Source organism: Hoplias malabaricus, chromosome 4 (genome assembly GCF_029633855.1).
Source record: "Hoplias malabaricus isolate fHopMal1 chromosome 4, fHopMal1.hap1, whole genome shotgun sequence".
Lineage (NCBI taxonomy): Eukaryota > Metazoa > Chordata > Actinopteri > Characiformes > Erythrinidae > Hoplias > Hoplias malabaricus.
Genome location: NC_089803.1, coordinates 51,208,840 through 51,234,224, shown reverse-complemented (window position 1 = coordinate 51,234,224; position 25,385 = coordinate 51,208,840). Strand labels below are relative to the sequence as shown.

Genomic DNA, 25,385 nt, shown 5'->3' with positions numbered 1-25,385 from the left:
AAACTGCTGCTAAAACTGTACGACACAAAAGCGCAAACGTTTGTTATTATTAACAGAGACTTATTTCGGAATGTCGACCATTTTAAGCAAACTCATAACTCACAAATCAGTCGCGGTTTGTTTTATATCTACGTCTCATGTGTGTTAAGGCGTGACACACATTTCTCTTCAATGCAATATTCAGTTTGTCTGTGTTGACAGCAATATGCACATCTCATTGGGACTTCCTAACCTCGTGCATACCTCCTCTCACGCACTCCCTCTTCCTATCCCCCCTCTCGCTCTCTCGGAGGCGGAGTGCTGGCTGCATTCCTTCTCTCTGCTCTAAAACTCCAGCTGTCTGGGTCCGTAACTTGCTGCTCGCCTTTAGGACCCGGTGGACGAATCTTTCCGGGCGCGAACGAGTGTCCAGTCCCGCCGTGTCCGGCGGACGGGACCGAACAGGTCAGCCGCGCACATTAACTTCTATCATTGGATCAGATGGACGAGCGCAAAACTTTAGAGGCGCGTGCTTCTAAACACGCAACCTGTAAGAGGATTATTGATAACTCCCAGCGGCCCACTGATCATTCGCTATAAGAATAAATCGTCTTACTGCGTGTTTGCGCAGGAACAGAGTTGGGGGGCAGCGGTGGGGATCACCTGTTGCACGTGCTACTGTGAACTGCCTGAGGCCGAACAGCGCTCGAGTGGACCGCCAACTTTGCCAGGTGCGAGTTGGCACCGTTCGCTCGTGGGCAGTTGAGATGAGTCTCGCGGCCGCAGAGCGTGCGCCATGGCCCGTGAGGACTCGGTGAAGTGCCTGCGCTGCCTGCTCTACGCGCTCAACTTACTCTTCTGGGTAAGAACACGCTTCAGTTGGACTCAGTTGGATTCGGCTCTTTGAATCGGTTCATTGAAATGACTCATTGACTCTTAGGTAAACTGTGGGAGCCGACTCGAACATTTTTTTTTCCAAATAAATAAAAACAGGGCATTTGGGTAGATATAATGTCAACATAGCTGAATAGTCATTATAATTCACTCACTTTATCAAAACAGGACACATTTCAGCTCCGACACTCCGCTACCTCTAATACTTGTGTGATTTTTCTATCGTGGAGAAAATGTGGTAATCTAAACAATGCTTGACGTGCTAGCAAGAAATTGAATTAGTTATAATAAAATTGGCTGGGTACTACTGAGCATTTGTTACTATTTGTGTTTAGATTGAAGCGATATATATTGTGAAGTTTGAACTAACCCAGTAAACAATTAGCCGTTGATTCAACGTTGAAATAACGCAATGACTGCCGTCTAATCAACGTTCTCTTAAGGTTGAAAATGAAAGTTGAAAAGACGTCCAAACAAAGACATTGAAAAGACGACTAGTAGACGTATTTTGGACGTCCATTGATGTTATTAATTGGTCCCGAAATAAATTACTTGTATAAAACGCGTTTTGGACGTCCACAGACGTTATCGATTGGTCACCACTTAACTATTATTAACTAATATTAAGATGGATTTTGCACGTCCATTGACTTTTAAAAGATGTCCTTGACGGACAGACTACTTTTACACCTATTTTGAACGCCCAGGGACGTTCCTTGTTTTACTGGGAACAAATGTGTGTAAATTAATTTTAACGTATTGTTGATGGATATGCCTTTAAAATTCCTGCCTCTCAATATGTATCCAGTGTGAATCTAGTAATGATATGCATTTTCCAGTAATTAGTTTGGTACAAGCTCAATGAATGGTGTATGGAATATTAAACGTAATATTATTATAGATAAATTGGTTAATTTTCAGTTAGAGGGTTAATATTGTCGCATCTGACTTGTGTGTTGACTGAAAGTGTCGGTCTGTCTGTAGTTTAAATAGCGTTGGCTCTTGTCTCTTTGTTTTTCCGCCTGTATTAAGGCACGGAACGTCTCCAACGCTGTGAATGTCCTGCCTCGTGCACTGATTGGCTAGTAATGTCGCGCATCGTACTCTGGTTGGCTAAAAGCATCTCGCCTTGTGGAATGAATGAACTAGTACATTTAATGCAATATGTGTGTAATAATAAATCTTTGTCAGCACCAATTGCCCTTTCAGTGTTCATGTTTTAGTTAATAATATTGTAATGTATTTTTTTAATGTATGCCTTATGTGCATATCTGAATTCTTCTGATTGAATCCTTCGAATTCATGATTTAAAGATTCCTATCAAGATTTCTATTCAAGTTTATTTGGAACACAGAGAATTCAAAAATATATAGAAGCTCTTTTAACAGAGCACCATAATCAAGATGTTAGGATATACAGAATTAGGTCAATAGAAATGACTGCTTTCCACATAGACTACTAGACAATATCCCAGGCAATAAATCAGACAAGAAGTAACTGAATAGTGCCAAAAAAGAATTTATGTACACAAGCTGTCTATTAGCTAATCCTAGCACAGCGCTAGCTTCAGTTAGCCAACACCATGGAAGGTGGGCGGGGTTTGTCAGAATACAGGTGGGAAAAAGCAAAGCCAAGCAGCAGGTGGTTGAGTGCGCGCTCACGTTACAGTGGGTTCAGATTTTGCTCAACTCAACACTCAACACAGAGACTGAGGGCCCATTTTCACTCCCCCTAACACACACACACACACACACACACACACTTTATCTGTTTGTAGGCAGCTTGAAGCCCATCTGCAGGTCTCATATTCTGCAGTGCACTATATTTAGGGAATTAGATGTGATGATGTGTGCTGGGTGTCATTTTTAGGACCAAGAATGCCAACGAGTGCCTAAACTACTACTCATATCTCAGTGTGTCAGACGTTTCCACTAGACACAAATAGGCTCCCAAGGCCAACGCATGTACAAACAGGGTTGGGGGTAGTGTGTACTAAAAATTGTGAGTACCTCTCCAGATGCATAACTGTACGTGTGTCTGGTCATGCACTAAAGCTACTTTTTCTATTTCCTTTTAGGTCATGGCTGTGTGCGTGTTGGGAGTGGCAGCATGGCTCAGGGATTACCTGAACAATGTGCTCACCTTAACCGCCGACACCAGGTGAGGGCATCTGAGAGGGGCAGGTGTGAAGTGCACTGTCCACCTGAAGTAATTTAACCTTTCAAAGCCTCTCCTCACACAGTAAACACCATTTCTAAACACACGCTGATGTCATCAGTATTTACCCCCACCCCACCCCACCCCAGCAGTATGTTTTTGTGCAGGTCAGAGACAACCTTTATTTCAGTGTAAACTGCCATTAAGTACATGTTACATTTTTTTGCATGATGTCAAAACTCCACCACTCTAACATCCTGTCTTCTCTAAAGTAACCTTTTTGAAATGATGACAAAATTCAAAATTATGAAAAAAAAAAACCATATCAAATGTTTCAGCATTTACTATTTCAATTTCCTCGTCTTTCAGGACACTTACGTTTAATCATTACTTGTCAGAAATCTGCAGGTTATTTTATATCTCATAAATTAAACCCTTTCTCTGTGACATGCTTGGGATCCATAAAATCCCAAACATATTAAGAGAGGTTGAGAAATTCTGTAAATGCCAAATATATTTGACTTGTTTCTCTATTTCCTTGATCAGTAATAGCTTTTTGAGAGCTCAGTAAAATTAAGGTTAATTATTCTTTATCATTCAGTAACTGTTTTGATTATCATCAGGTATGGCATGATTAGGAGTCCCGTTTTCTCTCTCTCTCTCTCTCTCTCTCTCTCTCTCTCTCTCTCTCTCTCTATATATATATATATATATATATATATATATATATATATATATATAAAGAATTTCCACCCACAGTCCAAAAACACACGTTGGTAGGTGGATTGGCGACTCAAAAAAAAAGTGTCCGTAGGTGTGTGTGAGTGTGAGTGTGTGTTGCCCTGTGAAGGACTGGCGCCCCCTCCAGGGTGTATTCCCACTTTGCGCCCAATGATTCCAGGTAGACTCTGGACCCACCACGACCCTGAACTGGATAAGGGTTACAGATAATGAATGAATGAATGAATATATTAAAAATTTATTTCATAATGCAAGTGTGGTTAGAGAGTGACCTGCATGCATGCAACAAAAGGTGCTTCTTCCCAACTTGTTGACTCCAGTCTTTCTGCAGCAATGAAGATCTCATCTGCACTGAATGCCACATAATGATATAACAGCTGAGTGCAGAAATTCAGGTTCATATGTGTGTGTGTGTGTGTGTGTGTGTGTGTGTGTGTGTGTGTGTGTGTGTGTGCATGTTTTTTGAGGGCCATTAAAAACCTCTCTCTAGGGGGAAAAGATATCATTCCACAGTGTCAAAAAACAACAGGAAGAGAAAATTGAGAAATTAGGAGGTTTTGTGGAAGGATGTGTGTGTGTGTATGTGTGTATGTGTGTGTGTGTGTGTGTGGGTGGGTGTGTAGGGGTTGCTGGTGGTTCACACATATCCTTGAGCAAATGGTCACCACACTGATTCATGATTAGCCTCAATATCCAAACATGGCATTCCCGTAGTTGCCTCTGCTGAATACAGTAAAGAGCAGTGGTGGACAAACTACACAAATAATGTACTTGAGTAAAAGTACAGGTACTCAAATTAAAATAGTACTCCAGTAAAAGTCCTCGTTGTTGATCTCTACTTGAGTAAATGTACAAAAGTACAAACCTTCAAATGTACTTAAGTCTCAAAAGTAAAAGTACCATGACTAATTATGGCTCTAATGTCCTATTATCATTTTTGTAACAAGTCTCATGCTTAACACGTTGTAGGTGAAAAGACTCTAGTGTCACTCCTGGTTCCCCAGTCTTTTAATAGATTGTCATGAATTACTCTGAAATGGATAAACACAGCAGAAATGGTCAAAGATTAAATCAACGAATGATGTTATATCAACTATTAAATACACTCAAGATGCTGCTCCTCCAAACCGCTGCTCCTCCAAACCAACAGAGACAAAAACACCAATGTACAGAATAAAGTCTTAGAATGGAATATATTTTCTATTCTATTAGTCCATTTGTCGTAATATTATAACACACTGTAAAATGCAACTAATATTTTTAAATGATATAATAAAAATATGTGAACAGTGATGAATGGAATAAAAAGAACATTACTAAATTTACTATTACTATTTTTTTCACATATAAACCGAGGGGAACAGCAGATTTCATAATGTAGTGGAGTAAAAAGTAAGATGTCTGTGTCTGTGTGTATGTGAGAGAGAGAGAGAGAGAGAGAGAGAGAGAGAGAGAGAGTCAAGATGCTTGCATTCCTACCGAGTGCAATCACTATTTACTTGTAGCTTGGTGGATTAATAAAAATGCTGTCCTCAGAGAGAGTGGGATGAGATGGAGTGAGGGGGTGGGGAAGAGTGGGGGGCAAGAAGGATGGATTGATAAATAAACATAAAGACTGCCAAGAATGACTTCCATGTTCCTCTCTCTCTCTCTCTGTCTCTCTCTCTCAGGCTGGAAGAGGCAGCAATCCTCACATATTCCCCTGTTGTCCACCCCGTTGTCATCGCCGTGTGTTGTTTTCTAATCATCGTGGCCATGGTAGGCTACTGCGGCACGCTGAAATGCAATCTGCTCCTCCTGTCTTGGGTATGTCCCCCCACTGGCTTGTTTTTGTGTTTGTCTACATGTTCTAAAAAGAAACAGAAGGAAAATGTCTGTAAGCAAAACAGTACATCATTGCTGAAGAAAACAAACAAACAGAAAAAACCTTGTATCACTAAAGAATTAAATCTTACAGGAAACAAAGAAATCGTCCTAGTTTTCAATGTAAGCTGATGACATAAGGCTTTATTAAAAGCACAGTTTGCTGCATTTCTATTGGTCTATTTTTCAGGAGTGTAAATGGCACAGTGTAAAATTGTTAATTGCATTTTCAAAACAATCAAACTATACAAAATACTAATGACAGTTTTTTTAAGGTAGCAAATTATTTAGCTTACGTGAGCAGACGCAGATCACGCATTACTTGCAGATTCACATTCTCACGTTTGACAGTAGGGAGCGGTACAGGTTTCTATTAATCAGAACTGTATGTTCTTTGGATGAGGATGGGACTCTTCACTCTGCAACTGCAGCTGATGTATGGAAATAGGGCATTTACAGTGTATGATGCGCTGTAGGGACCTCTTTGTTAGCTCGTAGCGGGTCACTCCTGCTGATTAGAAGGGCTGTAAAACATTCGCCTCATGAAGATGAGGAAGAGTTACAGCTTTTCAACAGCAATAAACACACAGAGGAGGTGGGCCCTACAGGGACTCCGCATCAGTCAAAGTGATGGACTGGCCACATAGGGTTTCGCCCACAAATCTATTGTGAGCGTCTTGCTGTGTGTTTGTGTGTGTGTCTTGGTGGATGTGATTAGCATTTTGAGGCTTGTTGGCATGTTGAGTTATGGTACTGCAGGAGGCTTATGGGATGCTGCGAGAGAGAGCTAGAGAGAAAGAGAAAGAGCAAGAGAGAGAGAGAGCGAGAGAGAGAGAGGAGGATAAATCTCACTACATGAATAGTCCATAGGCACAACCTCAACTTTATCCTCGATTGCTTGGCAAAGAGGGTTTTTTTTTGGTCATTTTCATTAGTTATGACTAATTTATAGTAATCTCTTATCTAAACAAAAAAATATAAAAAAACTGAATAAAAAATCCCAGATATAATAGCATCTAGCCTAATGGCATGTGTGTTTTATTTTCCTATCCCATGAATCAATAATAAGAATGATTAAAAAAACCTCAGGGGCTTGAAAACAGGTGGCTTATTTTCATTTTCATTTGGCTATTTTAAATGACTGTTTGTTCATCTAATATTAATATCTGGAATGGGGTTTTCCCAAGTATTATAATCCCCATGGGACTGGTGGTTATAGACCCCCTAAGGCCTCTGACAAGAGACCCTTGGGCACAGTAATTGCTGCTTACCTCACTGGCTTGGTCAGTAATTCATTCCAAACCTTAAGCCTACAAAGAAGGGTGTGTGAACTTATTTAAAATAATATAGAACTCAATATGAAACCAATATTAAGAAAAGTAAAAAATCAATACATTTTGAGTAGGAAATGGTGAGCATACACTCACATATATAAAACCCTCAGGGAGGGTTGTTTGTTCTGGGCTTTTTTCCACATATTGTGAATGTACAGTACCATTTAATAGTTTTTCTTTTTTTTATTATTATTATTATTTTCTGCATTGTAAATGAATATGGAAGACTTTACAACTATGAAGGAACACTTATGGAATGATGTAGTAAACAAAAAAGTATTAAACAAACCAGAATATGTTTTATACTTTAGATTCTCCAGTAGCCCCCTTTTGCTTTGATGACAACTTTGCACACTCTTGGCGTTCTCTTAATCAGCTTCATGAGGTCATCACCTGGAATGGTTTTCAGTGAACAGCTGTGGCCTCATCAAGAGTTAATTTGTAGAACTGCTGGCCTTCTTAATGTGTTTGAGACCGTAACTTGTGTTGTGCAGAGGTAGGGGCTGGTACACAGTTCTATACAGCCCTATTCCACCAATGACTAATTAATCCATTTGTCATAATATTATAACACAGTGTAAAATGCAGCTAATGTGTTTAAATTATATAATCAAATGAAAAAACAAATGTGGTCAGTGATGAATGGAGTAAAAAGAACATTACTAAATTATTATTTTTGCTTGTGCCACCAATTCCTCATATTGGGCCCAAAATAGCATGCTTTACTAGTGAAGTGAAGAATAGAATGTGTTTCAGCCTCATCTCCCAGGTGTTCTGGAAGGGGGTGGGGGATTTTGTCGGCTGACCCAGACCAGAGTCCTATTTTTTCTGGGATCCCTCCATCCATTCCTTCTTCCTCTCCTTTCTGGGTCTCTCTATTCATCTCTTTGGAGTCTCTCTCATTCCTCCCTGTGAATCTGGGTTCGAGTTACTGCAAGGCTACAGTATTATCTCACTCTCATACAATAGGTAAAGAAATCTAGCCTCAGAGTGGGACTACCAGGAAAACAGGAGCTGCTTCAGTTAGCCTGCAGCTCTGTTTACCAGCTACAGAACACACACACACACACACACACACACACACACGTCTTATTATCTTGTATTCTGTCATTTTTTTTCACATTCTGTTTTGAGTTTGTTGAAATACAACATGTAAATTGCCTCTGTACAGATATAGAATAGAAAATATCCTGCAAAGCAGCTTTTTTAGCAATCTGCTTGTCTTACACTATCCATACACCAGCACACAACATATACCTATAGCCAATTAATAGTGATGTACCCCAAAATAAAGCCTACATTTAAAGCCAAAATGTAATGAAACCTCAGGCCTTCCACTATATTCAAACAATGCAGTTAAAGGCAAAGTTCACAATTGTAATCAAAATATACTTTTTATAAAATTACAAAGATGTTTCCTCACAGTGTGTTAGCTCTCCAGTCTGTTTGTGAGCTGGAAACTGGTCTAAAATTTTTATGAAGCCCCAGTGTTAGTAAAGCAGTAAAAAATAAAGTGGCTTAGTCAGACAGGCTAGGCTTCCTCTCTGCTCAGTGCAGAAAAAATGGCAAAAAGCACTGCAAATGTTGAAAGTCATGAAAAGACATGAGGATATGACTTAAATCCTGCTCCATTAGAGGGTAATGTTGACTTATTTTTTGCCGTTTCTTACTTTTTAAGTAGGTACCCAGACCGAAAATGCTACAAAACTAAATTATTTAAGATACAAAAGAGATTCTGTGGTAATTCAAACGGTGAAAGTTAAACTTTAGCCACGTACAAAAAAACATTTCTCATTTTTCTCCTCAAACATAAAATTCCACCTTAAAGATTCAGAACATAAACAAACCAGTGAAAACTGCAGTTCCGTACAATCCTAGACATTCTCTTTATGTCAGTTGTTGCTAACTTGCTAAGTCAGTTAATGTTTATTGTTTGTGCTGCAAAAACTGGAGTGTTTGTGCAAGGTAAAATATCAGCTGCATGAACTAAATTAACAGCATCTCACAAATGAAATGAGATTTGAAAACATGCTGTTATTCAGCAGTAGCCAAGGGAAATTGTCTAGTCATTGCGCTTGATTATGAAATGCTACAATTTCAGACGAGCTAACATGCTAACTGGTGCAGTAGGAGAATACTGGTATTTTTCAAACCCATGGTACCTAATCTACTTGACTCTACCTGCTTTTTGGGACTTGGTCCCTGGTGACACATCAGTGTTGCTTCCCAGGATTTTGTTTCATCTGTCATGGCATATCTGAGGCCGCTGGGAGGTGATTAGTGAACCCAGGCAGTTGGAGTGAAATCCTGGAGAGAATTATTAATTTTCTATTTTTTTGTTTGCCAACATTGGATGAAGTTTAATAGAGTCTGGGATGAAAAATGTCCAATGATTCCTTTATATTATACACTGTGACACCTGCTTTAGGTTTGGCATCATTCAGCAGTGATGTTATTCCATTTCCAGGCATATTTACAGGACCCCCACAGCTAGAGAGAGAGAGAGAGAGAGAGAGAGAGAGAGATCTCCAGGTTAAAAGTTCACCTTTGCCAGATTTAGAGTGAGCTGTTTAGAGGGTGGGGATGTAGAATCTGGGCATAGCAGCTTTACATGGCCTGCGTTTGTTGAATGTGGGAACATATGCATGTTTAGTCTCTGCTGGTGTGTGTAAATGCGTCTGGCGAAAGGCAAATGGATTGTAGCGCAAGAATGGCCATCTGTTTAACACAAATATTTAGAGTTTCCAAATAAACAACCTGTCAGCCAGCGTTGCAGCACTAACTCACTAACAAACATCAGCATTCATCTTAATAAACCCTGCCAACGTGTTTCTGTGACAGTGTGTGGATGTGTGTATATTAGGATGAGACTTTAGAGAGAAAGACTATATGAGTGTGATGGAAAGTGTTAATTTGGATCTCTCTCTATCTCTCTTTCTCTCTCTCTCTCTCTCTGTGTGTGTGTGTGTGTGGGTGTGCACATGGAGAATATCTCTGGAAGCTGTGGTCTTTCTTCACTAAACGTACCCATCACTCATGATAACAATTGCTGACAAACAGATAAGCTGGGAGACTATTCAGGGACCAGTCATCCCTCTCACTTTCTCACTCTTTCACACATGTTTTCTCATCCATCCTGTCCTTCTCCATCAGCCTTTACTTTCTCTTCCATCTTCCTTCAAAACACTTGAAAATGTGATATAACTATATAACACCGCTTCACTGTGATGATAATAATTCATCATCATCATCATCATCATCTTCTTCTCCGCTTCTCCACTTCAGGGTCGCGGTATGATAATAATTGATGTGTAATAATTATTTAAATATGATTAGGATACTCTACTGTTCAAAGATCTTCCAAGTTTATCTTAAAAAACCTGGAGTCAATTATTATTTGGAACAATGATTTCAACAACAAAAAATCAGACTGGTTTCATTATGATCAGTTAAGGTAGCTGTACTATAGTAGGATGTAGCTATAGTTTTTTTAAAGAGGTGTGTAGAATAGTGGCATCACTCACAAAGAAAGATTTAAAAAGAGGTTTTCTTCAGGGCCGTATCTAACAATGGCTAGTAACACCAATACCATATACAACATTTACTAAATGCCTTGATGTATGACATTCTATTACATTTTTGTGGTCTTCTCTTAGTGTGAGGAGAGTGTGATCATTCCTCATTATGAAAGCTCATTGAATATACAGCTTTCAACTGCTCACTTGTTTACACTAACATTGATAGGCTTGGCACATTCTCACCTTTCCAAGACTGAAAGGAAGTGTATTGGACAATTAACAAATTCAGAGCCAGGGAATAGGCAGCACGGTGGCGCAGCAGGTAGTGTCGCAGTCACACAGCTCCAGTGGGTTCGATTCCCGCTCTGGGTGACTGTCTGTGAGGAGTTGGTGTGTTCTCTCTGTATCCGCGTGGGTTTCCTCCGGGTGACTCTCTGTGAGGAGTGTGGTGTGTTCTCCCCGTTGGTTTCCTCCGGGTGCTCCGGTTTCCTCCCACAGTCCAAAAACACACGTTGGTAGGTGGATTGGCGACTCAAAAGTGACCGTAGGTGTGTGTGAGTGAATGTGTGAGTGTGTGTGTTGCCCTGTGAAGGACTGGCGCCCCCTCCAGGGTGTATTCCCCACCTTGCGCCCAATGATTCCAGGTAGGCTCTGGACCCACCGTGACCCTGAATTGGATAAGGGTTACAGATAATGAATGGATGGAAGAGCCTGAGAATATTTCTTAAACAACTAAAACAAAATTCAGCCACAATAACTTAATAATAAAACAATGAGCTCAATAGGTAGATGATACACAAAATAAGAACAAGAAGAAAAAGGCAGTGTGTACATTAGTTTATGTAAAACATAAAATGTTTGTGTAGTTCTGTGTATTTACATGTTCACTAACAAAACAATGGGCTAAATAGAGATTACAAAGAATAACAACAAGAAGAACAAAGCAGTCTGCACATAAACCATAAAATCTCTCTGTGTGTGTGAGTGTGTGTGTATGTGTGTTTGCACGTTCAATCCGTGAATTGGCTATTCAGCTTTAACAATAGCTGGCTCTCAAGTCTGATTGGTGAAATGGAGTCAAACTTCGCTAGTGGTTATTATTTGATTAGTCAGACACAGTCATGTGACAGAGCCTCTGTTGGAAGTCTTGACAAAACAAAACAAAACAAAACAAAGAGATTGTGCTTTAAATGGACCTATAAAAATAAGTAGTGAGCAGAATGTAGCTCAATGTAACGGAGTAAAAGTACTGCCTCTCCTTCACAAATATACTCAAGTAAATGCTGCATTAAAACTACTTTTATAAGTACAATTTATCCATGAAGTGTTTCAAGTAAACGAGTAAATGTAGTGTGTTACTACCCACCTCTGGTTATAAAGAAAAATCAATATATTATTTGTTAAACTGAGTTATGGATCCCCTGATCCTGAAAGATGAAGAGACCTGTAAATAATTCAGAGAAGACCGTGGAAGCTTTCGGGAAAAAAAAAAAGATCATAAGTCTGTAGGATATTCAGTGTCTTCATTCATGTCCATAATTGTATTGCCATGTTTCGGCTGTGGCATGGTTGTGCAGCAGGTAGTGTCGCAGTCACACAGCTCCAGGGACCTGGAAGTTGTGGGTTCGAGTCCCACTCCAGGTGACTGTCTGTGAGGAGTTTGTTGTGTTCTCCCTGTGCCCGCCCGGGTTTCCTCCAGGTGCTCCGGTTTCCTCCCACAGTCCGAAAAATACATGTTGGTAGGTGGACTGGTGACTCAAAAGTGTCCATAGGTGTGTGTGTTGCCCTCTGAAGGACTTACACCCCCTCCAGGGTGTATTCCTGCCTTGCGCCCAATGATTCCAAGTAGGCTCTGGACCCACCACTTTAGTTGCTTCTTATTGCTGAACTGTCCTAAAGTACTAAAAAATCAGGTTAAATGAACACTATTTCTACCTTAAAATTATGGCTTCATTATGATTGTGATGCTTCACTGCTTTGTAATAAGGAGAATACCGCCTCTATCACTGATACTCTGTGCTAGGCACTGAAAAAAACAGCACTGTGTACCTTTTGAAGGAGGGTAGGAAACCACCCTGCCTCCCTCCCCTTGATTTCAGGACTGTGCTGTAACAATGGATTACAATCTGCAACTGTAGGGGGAGCCCACAAGCAAAATGACCAAGTCTTACCTAGTGTTCCTAGTATTGAAATCTCCTTATATAAGCTATTACTGTATATTAACATAAGAAGGGACTAGAAACTTTGAGCCGTAGTGTTTGTTTTTGTGTATCTCTGCAGTATTTTGGCAGTCTGCTGGTGATCTTCTGTGTAGAGCTGGCCAGTGGAGTGTGGACGTACGAGGAGGTGAGTAACACTATGAATAAAATGAGTACTGCTGAGCTCCTCTCATCTTTCTCTCTCACACACATAAGTAACATGACTGCATCTGTATGAATGTACAGGAGCTCTCTCCAGGCTGCTGAAGTTTAGATCAGGTTTCTCCGACTAATCGTATCTGTTAGAAGTTCAAAGGCCTGGCTCAAGCACATTTCCTTTACTGGCATAGCAGGGGTAGAGGGGGCATGTTTTTAAGATGTGTATGTGATGCTAATGTCCCCTTGAAAGCTGTCAGCAAAGTGGACCTTAACTAAGCTTGATCTAAATCTGTATAGCTTTGAAAAAGGTGAAAGGTGAAAGGTGAAAAACAGCTGCTGGTAGCATGTGCTATTGTTAAAGAGAGAACAAATAAGATAAGATATCTAGGACTATAGTTATGTGTAGCTATACTTACCTCATTGGTCCACCTTGTAGACATCAAATCAGAGACAGGAGCTAATCTGCTGCTGCACGTTTTGTGTTGATCGTCCTCCATTCCTTCACCAGTGGACAAAGGATGATGCCCACAGATACTGTTGCCTGGATATTTTTGATTGGTGGAATATTCTCAGTCCAGCTGTGACACTGAGGGGTTTAAAACGGTGAAAGGGGGGAAAGAAAGTATGCAGAGTCACAGAGGAACTACATCAAACATCTAGTAATTGTATGTATGTGTAATTGTAATGTAATTATAGAACTACAAAGTGCCCCTGCAGGGTCAGAGGAGCTGAGAAAACAAAGTGTAGAGCAAAAAGGAGGTTATAATGTTATGCTTGACCAGTGTATAGTTTTATATATATGTCATTGTAAATGTTTTTCTAGGTTTGGGCCATTTCTATTGGTCAATTTGTAAGGTCATTAAAAACAGGCATTTTTCAAATAAAATTGTCAGCAAACTACATGATAAAAGGTTTTGCATTATGTAATAAAAGTTAAATAATAAACTAAATGAATAAATTTAACAAATTGGGTAAATGTCTATAATACAAATTACTTATACATATCGTTGCTGTCCAATGAAATAAATGAATGAATATATATATATATTTTACTACATCATTTATACACCACAGCAGTCATAAAATGTGGTTAGAAAAAAAGAAAATGTTTAAGTTCCTTTGTTTCACTAAGAAAAACAAACATAAAAATGCAATTCTAAATTAAAATGTGCAGAATTGTGTCCTTTTAAATAATCAGTGTTTTTGTTTGGCGCAGATAATAAAAAAATGGCATTTGACAATAAGTGGCCAATGTATAAGATTCTATGCAAAACTGCCATATTTAATTACCATATATGCACTTTACAGAATGTATTCTCTGTTGCTCTGCATACTTTATTAGTTACATTAAACCTTGTTCTTCAGTGACCAGAAGCACAATAGACTTTTGGCTGGATATTTTTGGTTTATGGATTATAAGCCTCAGTCCAGCAGTGACATTAAAGTTGAAATACTCCAGTAGCACTGCTGTATCTGATCCACACATACCACCATTGTGTCAGTTTTAGTGGTGTCTTGAGAATGATCAACCATCCAGATTATTCTTGCGCTGTGGTGGTCCTGACCATTGAAGAACAGGGTGAAACGGGGCAAACAAGGCGTGCAGAGCCTTTTAAAGATGGATTACCATCTTTAATTGTAGAACTGCAAAAGGAAGCGGTAAGTGGATCTAAAAAAATAGACGATGAAAGTAGAAACAAGGTGTTATTTTAAAGTTGTGGCTGTGACTTATGACTAGTGTATGTCATAAATGTAACCCCCTTAATCTAACTCTAACCTTAACCTCAACAAGCAAAAAGAAATGGTCCCTTTACTTACATATACACATAGACACACACACACACACACACTCCTTTGAGGCAGGGTCTTATCAGCAACCCAATGTCCCTTGAATGGCTTTGATGTGAGCCGTTTTGCAGGTGTGACCGAGAGTGACCCGTGTGTATTTGTGTGAGTGTTTTCCTTTGTGTTCTCTGGCTGCGCCTCTGCACCTGGCCCTGCAACTTTATCCCTATTGTCCCCTGCGTCCCTCTCTCCTCAGTTCCACATCGCTATATGGCTATCAATGACCAAAGCAAGCTGCATTCTACTATCAGAGTCTACTCCATTCACCGGAATGATGAGGTGACACACCTGGCCCCAGGGGCATTGTGGGTACTCTGAGGGAGGCAGGTACTTATCAGGAGGAGTGACAATAGATAAATAGAGTTGAGGCCTGCAGTACTTCTGAAGGGGACATTAGGCTCCATGTCTGAATAAATGTCCTTACCTGAGGCCGGTGCCTCCTCTGACATCTGTGCTCCACAAGTCTGACAGAATAAAGAGATACTGTTAAAAATACCATCACTGGTCAATGCTACTCTACCATTATCCCAAATGCAGCTGAACAGGCAATTAGCATTGTATAATTTGCATTATAAAATAAACCTTATTTGTGTGGTTTCTGATATTGGATGGCCTTCTTTCAACTATGGCACTGGTGTAACTCACAGGGAATATGCATCCATTACGCTTGTTATCTACAGCTATGTAATGTCCTGTGTCCTGTCTTTGCAGCCTTCAGTACAGAGGTCTGATATGATCAGTTTGAAGTCACGCATGCCAAATTATGGCCTACAGCGCTACCAGTGGCTAACACATGCCTGGAACTCCTTTCAGACTGAGGTGGGGTACAACTTTTTATTTATTTATTTTTAAAAGATTTAATGTTATCTTTATGTTTTTGAAAGGTATCCACTAAACAATGCGGATATATAGCTGTTGGCCAATTAAAAACATGCATCTCCCAAAATAGTAGCTTTTTTTTTACAGGACAAGGAAAAACATTCTTATTTTTAAATGGAAGTGAATATAAAGATTTTATTTGAAGTAATTTTGGAGCATTTCTATTGGTCCCTTCATCATGATATTTTCACGCAATATGAAGGACAGCTGCTGTGTTCAAATGATCGACAAAAAAGGAGATACATGTTTTTAATTGGACAGCTATGACATTTGATCAATTCTGGAGTCTTTAAATAAAAAGAACCATGTTGAATACATTAAATTTAAAATTGTAACAGTATGGGCTTTCACAATTTTAAGCACATTTATCCTTGCAATTTCTCATTAGCTTGAAATGTATTTTTTTTTTTGCTGTCAACCTATTCTAGCATCCTGAGAAAAGCAGCTCCTTTCACACTGCTCTGCCTGTGTGCTCACTTCTACAGATGGGTTAAATGCAGAAACATTACCTTATTTTCTCCCCAATTTAGTCACTGCAAATTCTACTCAATTCACCCCCAATCACACACAATGCCTCCAACACTGGCATCCTCTGAGACATATGAAGCCAACTATAGCTTCTTTTCAAACTACCACTGGACAGTTGAAAGTAATCGGAGGAGAACACTATCTGCCCAGTACTGTTATGTTAGCAAACAATAGCCCGCTGGCTAGCATTTTGTTTGTGAGAAGGGGTAGAGAAAGGGTCATGCCACCCACCCACAGAATACAAGGCCAATTGTGCTCTCTTTGACTCACAACATTGAATAGCTGAGGGATCACCAGGGATTGAACCAGCAATCTCTTGATGATAGATGCAACACTTAGGCCACTATGTCCATTGGAACACACAAAAATGAATAAATTAATAAAATAAATAAATAAAACAAAAAATAATGATACTGATACTTCTCTTTTCAGTTTAAATGCTGTGGGGTGATCTACTTCACGGACTGGCTGGAGATGACAGAGATGGAGTGGCCACCAGACTCCTGTTGTTCTGACCAGTACCCAGGCTGTGCTCGCCACGCTCACCATCGTGACCTCAGTGACCTCTACCAGGAGGTGAGCAGCTTGGGTGGTGGCCAGCACACTTCTAGAGGAATCCTCACCTCAAGTGTGCTGACCCATGGCCTAGAATAACGAGAGACCCTTTACTGGGCAGTGAGAGCAGAGTTTCGAGAAGGTGTTTTATTTGTAAGTCTGTTGACGAAGGTAACAGTTATGCAGCATGGCTCTATAAGGAGAAATAAAGAACACTTGAATATTACTGGTAAGGAGGTCAGATGAAGAGAAGTTGTTAAGAGACTCTTAACTCTATGTGTGTTTGTGTATGTCAACATGACATGATCTGACATACCTGCTGAGAAGGTAAAGATTAGCTTTGTTACTAAAGACCATTCAACAACGCTGGGAAAAATACAAAACCAAAACTAACAAACAAAAAAAAAACACCTGTGTGCATAGAAGCATCACCCACGGACAGATGCAAGGGATCTTGCCAACTTGAGCTAAGATACACACATGCATACTTGGGTCCCCCGCCAACACACACACGCACACACATTCCTTCTCACTGTAATGTCACACAGCTGTGTATCTGTTTTTTGCAGAGACTAAGTGAGATGCACTTATACCGTACACTGAAAAAGTCAGAGACCACTGTTTAATTCAAAATGCCATTGTGTAAAAGAAGATCAACTGATTCAGTTGCTGTAATAAATATTGTAACAGTCTAGCTCATCACAACTGTACTGTATGGCTAACACCTGCTTATATAAAATGACTTCTAAAATGAAGGGTTTTAATGTATATTCTCACTTTAGTTAAGAATTCTGTCAATGTTTTGTGGCGTTCAGTCTTCAGAACATTAGTGAGGTTAGGCTCTGGACTATCATTAATAGATCACAAAATCCAATCAGACTCTTCCCAAATGTGTTGAAGCAAGCGCCAACATTCTGTATGACCAATGCTGGGAGTTTATACACCACTAGACAATAATTATATATAAAATGGTAACCTTGATTTTATATGAGCTTGCTCCAGAGCACCATTTTGTCCCTTGCATTTTTATAGAGATTATCTGAGCTGTGCAGTTCCAACAGAATATTTTGGTTCACAGGGGATGCTTCATAAAGTAGCTGAATTTACTAAATTATATCTTCTTCCATGCGCTTGCATTTCTGAACGTGGATTTAGATCCAGATGTGCTATTTTTTTAAAAAAAATATAATTAAAAGTTATTACAATTTTTTATTTGGAGGACATTCCAAAAATAAAATCATTATATAAATCTTTATTTGGGGATTAATTCATAAGTACTATTTCAGCATGTAAACATAAACCAGTGGATCACAGTGATTTTAAGATTATGGAACATAATGGATTCAATCATTTGTTTCTAAACATTTGACTGGCAGTGTACATATGTTCCCCTGCAGCACACCCCCTGCATTTTACATTTTGTGAACATTTCTTGACCCACAAACCATTATAATTCTCAAAGATTACTTGGAACACAATTATATTACTTTAATATACAAAGTATATTGTTAATTTGCAAGCATTGGATAAATATATGCACATTTCCTCTGGAAATGTTTGTGAATTTTTGTATCCAGATGAATGAAAAATTTACATGTTAATTAAATGTAGTTTTGTTTAAATGCAACAGTTTAACTCCTATTTTTAACTCCTATATATTTTTTAAATCTGGACGCAAATTCTACATAAAAAAAAAAAAAATCCATTCACCACATTATTTAGCGTTCAGCAAAAAAAAAAAATCTTTTCACTGCCAAGACACAGCTGTTGCTAACTTCCTTTCTGTACCAGTCCTGGGACAGCACAGTCAAAGAGCTGGTTTATTAAAGCCAGTTTCTCACTTTTCCTCTTTTTCACACTCTGCTTCTTTTCACTCTTGTTTCTATAGATATCATTTATTTTTTTCTTTTCTCTCTCTCAGTCTCTCTCTCTCTCTCTCTCTCTCTCTGGTGTATTGTTGGTAGAGGAATTGTATTATCTTGCACTATAGCACAAATATGTTACTGCCAAAAATAATGTATCTGCTTTTTCACATTTCTCCAAATACATAGGAAATATCATGCACACCCATACACACACACACACACCCACTCACACACAGAGTGGATGAGTGTTACATAGCTCGCATATTACTGTGGCAGCTGCTGTGCTGACAGGCTTTAGCAGAGTCCAGCAATACATACAAGTACATTGTTTGCATGTAATTTGCCATTCATTTTATTCTTATATATTATGTATATTGTATTAGAGAAAGGAAATTGCTGGTGTCTACTTAACTAACTTAGGCTTATATAACTTGCATGATACTAAGCAATTAGTATCATACAAAACTGACATAAGCATACACACAATTCAAGTTTTATGAAGGCTTCTACCCTTTTTAGCACCTTTGCCTATTTTAGAAGACAGCAGATCAGTGTGAGAGACCACATGCTGTAAATCTATTTTTATGTCAGTGTGTTAGAAACAGCATATACTCTGTATGCTAATTGGTGTGTAATGTGATGTTTTTCCATATTTGACACTTAAAGCAACAATACATATTATTTTTACCTTAAAACGACAGCAGATTCATTCGAACCATTGTGCTCCACTGACCTGTAATAGGGAGAACAGTCCCTCTGTCAATGCTGCTCAGGGCTTAGCACGGCAGAAGCTGGACTAGAAACTATGGAGGAGGTATGAAACCACCCATGCTTTAGAACTAAATTACACTCTGCAATTGTAGGGGAAGTTTCTCACCAGTTGCTAGCTTTTTGCTAGCCTGTCTGTTTGTGTGCTGGAAACCAGTCTAATGTGTTCATAAAGTCCCGGTGTCAGTAAACGAGTAAAAAGAAAAAAGACATGCTAGGATAACTCTCTCTCTGCTCATGGCAGAAAAACATCAAAGTTCAAATGTTGAAAATCATGAAAAGACATGAGGATACAAAAATAACAGCTTGAGTTATAAAGAGTTGCTGTGGTAATTGAAACAGTGAATAAAAGCTTAAAGACAAGTTAAACTTCAGCCACGTACAAACAGCAGTTGTTTTTCTCAGAAAACGTACTGTTCCACCTTAAACCATTCCATATTAGTGCCTTTAGTTGGCAGCCCTGAACATTTAGACTAACAGTTCTAGCATAAGCTTTTGTATTTAGTCTGGGGCCATGTCCATTTTTCTTTGTGGATACAAATTGTTAAGAGCAGCTGGTGTTTTCTGATTTAAACAAAAACAATGTGTTGAGATTTTCCTGTGACAGAAATGATTTGTTATCTGTGTGTCTATGTGTGTTTTGCAGGGTTGTGGTCCTAAAATCTACAGTTTCATCCGAGGCACGAAGCAGTTGCAAGTTCTGCGTTTTCTGGGAGTGTCTATAGGTGTGGCCCAGATCCTGGCCATGACCCTGACACTCACACTGCTGTGGGCGCTCTATTACGACAAAAAACCTCCTGACTCTGCTCCACTTGACCCTCTCACTCACACCCATTCACACTGTCCCAAAGAGGAGCCCCAGAAGCCTGGACATATGCACCCACGCCCATCCGAAACCTGGGCCAGTGCCCCCCCTAATGGACATGCCCAGTTTGAAATGGAACAGCTTTCCTAGGAACAATTGTAGCAACCAGAGTATGTCAGCCGAGCTCTGGCATCTGGCATACTGTAGTTAATGGGGTTTCTTAGAAACCCAGCCGAGCCAGCTGGTTGCCAGGACCCCCAATGTGTTTTCACAACTGATCCTTCTTTTCAGGTACTGCAACACTGTGGAAAAGTTACATATTTCCTCTTTGATATTGGGGAAAATATATGGAGCTTCCACTGCAATTGGAGCTACTGAGGCAAAGAGACGAGGAAGTTTATGGCACATTTTGTTTGTTGGCATACACAGGGTCTTGGAACATTTGCACCGGCAATACTTCGGGACATAAATAGACAAATGGAATTTATCCAAGAGGGACAAGACAGAAATTGAAAAGTGAAGTTGCCTATCAGTACAGCTACCAAGGGCCTAGTGGACAGGCCCCTAGACAGCAATTCTGCTCACCCAACCAAACCCTCTATCTCCATGGGCACTTCCAAACATCCCCAGAGAACGTTGGGGGGAAGCAATGTGACATTTTTCTACATACATTTAGGATTGAAAGGACTATACACATTAAACACACACTTAACTTGAGTCTTAAGAGGTTTGAATTGTCTATAGAAAGATCCAGCTGCTCTGAGCGTTTGGGCTGTATGTCTGCATTGTCTTAACTTACTAGCACTATGATGTGAATTATAGAATATTTCTGGTATTAGAAACAAAACTGACTACAAGAAAATACTATATTTGAAAAGTGAACATGCGCTTACAAGCTTACAAGAAAGTTGTAAATATATTCTCATGTGGAGCATGTGTGTGAATTACAATGAATTACATTTGACAGACCACAGTGTGTTTTTCCTATGACTCTGAAGATTTAGGCCTGGAAGTGCTTTGAATCCATTGACATTAAATGTATTTGCAGCCTAAAATGAAGTTATCACCATATGCAACAGGATATGTAGAAGAACATTTTAACATGCTTAATGCTTAATGTGAAAATGGCTTCACATGTCTTGATATAAACAAAAACAATCATTTAGAATTGCGTTTTACTGGTCATAGATTATGCCATTAGACCAAAAATGAAATCCAAATGGATAATTTTTACATTGTGATTTCAAGATATAAAAGCTTAAAATGGTTTAATGTGATTATGAGATGCCAGTAGACAGTGATACTGACCGGCAAAGTGTGAGAGAATTGTGTTGCTCTCAAGTTGTTCCTTTACTAGGACGTTTACTTAATATGTTTCTGTGGAAAAAGCTGAATAATAAAATCATAGTAATTTATGGGAAAAATCTTAACAGGATAAGATACCTACCAAATACGGGGCAAACTTGAAATCAGAATATCTGGCAACTGCCTGTGGTTAAAATTTGCATATCAACATTTCTCATTGGGTCATTGTTAAAAGATTTTATTTATTTAAGTGTTTGAGGGTGGTGCACACAACTATTCTTAAGTTTAGCGTCACATGCTAGCAATATTTTGAACAATCTTGTTGAAAATTAGTATGAGTTGTGTCTGTTGTGAAGGAGATTGTTATCTTAGGTCTTTATCACATTAAGTCGTTTTATTCTTTTATTCCTATAATAATAGCTTTAATCACAAATATTTTCGGTGATTAATTAATCATGCGTTAAAATGCTACAGTTTTTAACTAGTAAAAGAAGTAAATGTGTAGAGTGCTATGCACTACAATCTGGCTAGAAGGAACCCTTTTATTTTATCTCAATGTAGTTCTGATGATTTTTGGATTCGCATCTCTTAATTTGCTAAGTACAAGTTTCAGGGAGAGCTTTACCATCAAACACAATGAAGCATGGACACAGGAGCTTTAATGGAAAAAATTAGTCTACTTCAATGCTGCTCAAGGCTCAAACAATAATTCATTATCTGTAACCGCTTATTCAGTTCAGGGTCGCGGTGGGTCCAGAGCCTACCTGGAATCATTGGGAGCAAGGCAGGAATACACCCTGGAGGGGGCGCCAGTCCTTCACAGGGGAACACAGACACACACTCACACCTACGGACACATTTGAGTCGCCAATCCACCTACCAACGTGTGTTTTTGGAGTGTGGGAGGAAACTGGAGCACCCGGAGAAAACCCACACAGACACAGAGAGAACACACCAACTCCTCACAGACAGTCACCCGGAGGAAACCCACGCAGACACAGGGAGAACACATCACACTCCTCACAGACAGTCACCCGGAGGAAACCCAAGCAGACACAGGGAACACACCGACTCCTCACAGGCAGTCACCCGGAGGAAACCCACGCAGACACAGGGAGAACACACCACACTCCTTACAGACAGTCACCCAGAGCGGGAATCAAACCCACAACCTCCAGGCCCCTGGAGCTGTGTGACTGCGACACTACCTGCTGCGCCACTGTGTTAGGCAAATAATAATAATAATAATAAAATAAAACAATAAGTAAAATAAAAATTTGCTTACCATCTCTTTGTTTAGGTATGTGCATGAGAGAGAAGGGCACAAGAAAATAAGGGATGGGTAAATCAGTGAGTATTAATTATAATACTTAAAATTAATTTTAACAAAAATGTAATGTAATATACCTTCTGAACTCAATAGTAGCGATGCTGTGTTTACAACACTGAATTAAACTGCTATATGTCACTATGCTCTGTAAAAATAGTAACACGCTTTTTCACATTTAGTTTACAGATTGTAAATGTCCCATTGTGGTTTATTGTTCTCAATTGTTGCAGCGTTTCAAGCAGAGTTCAGCTAACATATGAGCTTTGGCTCATTGGTTGTTTTAAAATGCATCTCATCACTCTGATAATTCCACATTCTTCATACGGACAGGTTTCAGCTGGGTAAGCCTACTCCTGTGCATAAATTGACGAGCAGCTCTCCAGAGTTCTTGCCAAGTAGCAACCTGTACGTCTGAAACACTGAACATTGTGTGAAGCTTGGTTTCATACTCTAGCATAGCGAATGGGGGATGAAATTCTGCAGAGCATGCTGTTTATAAATGCAGGATTCCTGGGGAGTCATGCTTAAACACTACTGGATGGAAACAGTGGTGGAATCTCTGGCTCCTCTCCAGGCATACCTGAGACCTCCTGGGCCAAAGAAATAGAGATATATTCTCAGCGCTACCTGCAGAAGAGGCCTGACCAGAGTTTTAAACACATTTCTTTTAACCTTCAAACATTTGCTGTAAAGCATTTCTAAGTATTTTGAGTAAGATTTTCAAATTGCGGAGCACAGTTCATCATAATATAGCAAATATAGGGTCGTATTAGACAGCTCTTTGAGATGTGATGGAGTGGATTTTGTGATCCACAACTAATCATCCCACCTGACCCTAGTAATATTCTTGTAGTGCCATCAAATTTTCACAGCAGTGTTTTAACGTAGAGTGTAAAGCCTTCCCATCAGAGTAGAGGCTGTCACCACCATAAGGCTGACACACAAGAACGTAAACGTTGTTAAATGCCTAAACTCCATAATGCGAAGTGGGATTTTAGTCAGTGTTCTGTAAAACATGCTCAGTCTTGTTAAAGCAGTTAAAGGATATGTCTGTTGGTTAGTTACATGTAAAATAAACTGGGTGACCCACAGGAGAGTTGGGGCACTGGAATCTGTGCCATTGTACTGTTGTTTTCTCTTTTTTTTCCGCTCCCTCTCTCACTTTGGGTCCTACATTCACTGCTGAAGAGTCTGATTTATGAAAACGAGAGGCGTGCTTTTCGTAGTGCTCAGACGAGCTTACAAAAGACATAGTGTTCCCCCTCTTGTTGCTATCATCCTGCACTCCTCCTCGAACTGTCCTCCTATTCATGGCCGGTGTGTGTATGTGTGTGAAAGGCAGGAGGAGAGAGAGAGAGAGAGAGAGAGAGAGAGAGAGAGAGAGAGAGGGGAAAACAGGCAGACTGAGATTTACTAGCTTGGTTTCAAATCTGACGTTTATGTGTATCTTGCTATATTACAGTGCCCGTGTGTCCTTGTATGAGGATGTAAACAGAGGGCCTCAAATCTCACTGGGCTGTGTGTCCGTGTACTTCAGACACAAGCTGTATGTGACCTCACACACACTTCCCTCTTCCCGTCTTCTCTTCCTGGAGTGTATCAGCATACAGTAAAATGAACCAGTGCAGGAAATAAAACCATTAACCTCTCAACCCTAAGTTAAAAATAGCCAGGCCCCAAATAGACAGCTGTGGCCTGTAGCTGTAGAAAAACTGCATCAATTTTCTTACTGCATAGACTTCCACATCTCTCTCTCTCTCTCTCTCTCTCTCTCTCTCTCCACTGTACCACTTCCACCGACCTTTCAATTACATATTGTCTGATGGGAAATATGTTAATCTGAACCCCCACTGTTCTCGCCCTCATCCCTTCATTCCATCATTGTCATACTGAAATCCCACCACTCATCCTCCTCATCTCTAGATCCCATCATGAAGGAGACAAAGAGTGGACTTTTTTTTTTTTTTTGCAAAAGCATGTTTATATAGTGGTCAACATTTACCAGATTTCCTCAGAAACATGTTTAACATCATCAAGGTTTAAAAAAAAAAAGACCACCCCGTTACTGTGAAGGAGATAGAGGCAAGATCACAGATTAGAAAGCGTTGACATGAAACGAACAGCATACATCAAACCATCACAAAGGTCACATTGATTTGTACCTTTGATCTCAGCAGCCTATCGAAAACCTCCTTATGCATGATTTGCATATTTCTCCAGGGTGAAATAAGTAATGCATTTGAACTTTCTGGATTCAAAAGCCTACATCATCTCTACATGAAATATGCTGCATCCGAATAAGCCCCCTACAGATTACTGTATCTACAGACGCTTTGAAGGACAGTTCCACCAGTTTCCCAAACATTTTAAAAGAGAAATATTATATAAAATTATTAAGAATACTCTGCTTGATGCATGTTTTATGATCATTCTGAGACTTATAACCATCTAGGCTTAAAATACAATTGTTTTAAATTCATTTGCAGCTGTTTTTGCTAATAAATAAAATGGCTATATAATTGTACTGTATACATGGCAAATCCTGGCACCTGCCAGCACAGGTAAAAAAAACAAAAATCAAAAGTTGATAATGTTCTCTACAATTCATCATTTCACACAACACCATTCCATGTTTCTTGGTATGTATCTCAATAATAAAAAA

At 39.5% G+C, this 25,385-nt stretch overlaps 1 protein-coding gene across 1 annotated transcript; it reads left to right on the top strand.

The window, feature by feature from the left end:
- Positions 1-715: 715 nt before the first annotated feature.
- On the top strand, positions 716-21,114 carry tspan12 (tetraspanin 12). The gene is made up of 7 exons (XM_066669620.1): positions 716-841; positions 2,951-3,033; positions 5,442-5,577; positions 12,767-12,832; positions 15,400-15,507; positions 16,528-16,671; positions 19,930-21,114. Exons 1-7 carry the CDS (start codon positions 776-778, stop codon positions 20,236-20,238), a joined length of 912 nt encoding a protein of 303 aa, XP_066525717.1. The 5' UTR covers positions 716-775; the 3' UTR covers positions 20,239-21,114.
- The last annotated feature ends 4,271 nt before the right edge of the window (positions 21,115-25,385 follow it).

Bases quoted from the DNA above. Each gene is read 5' to 3' on its own strand.
- tspan12 (XM_066669620.1), top strand. From the start codon at position 776: ATGGCCCGTGAGGACTCGGTGAAGTGCCTGCGCTGCCTGCTCTACGCG. The intron at 842-2,950 runs GTAAGAACACGC...ATTTCCTTTTAG, and splicing joins CGCTCAACTTACTCTTCTGG to GTCATGGCTGTGTGCGTGTT. The intron at 12,833-15,399 runs GTGAGTAACACT...CTGTCTTTGCAG, and splicing joins GAGTGTGGACGTACGAGGAG to CCTTCAGTACAGAGGTCTGA.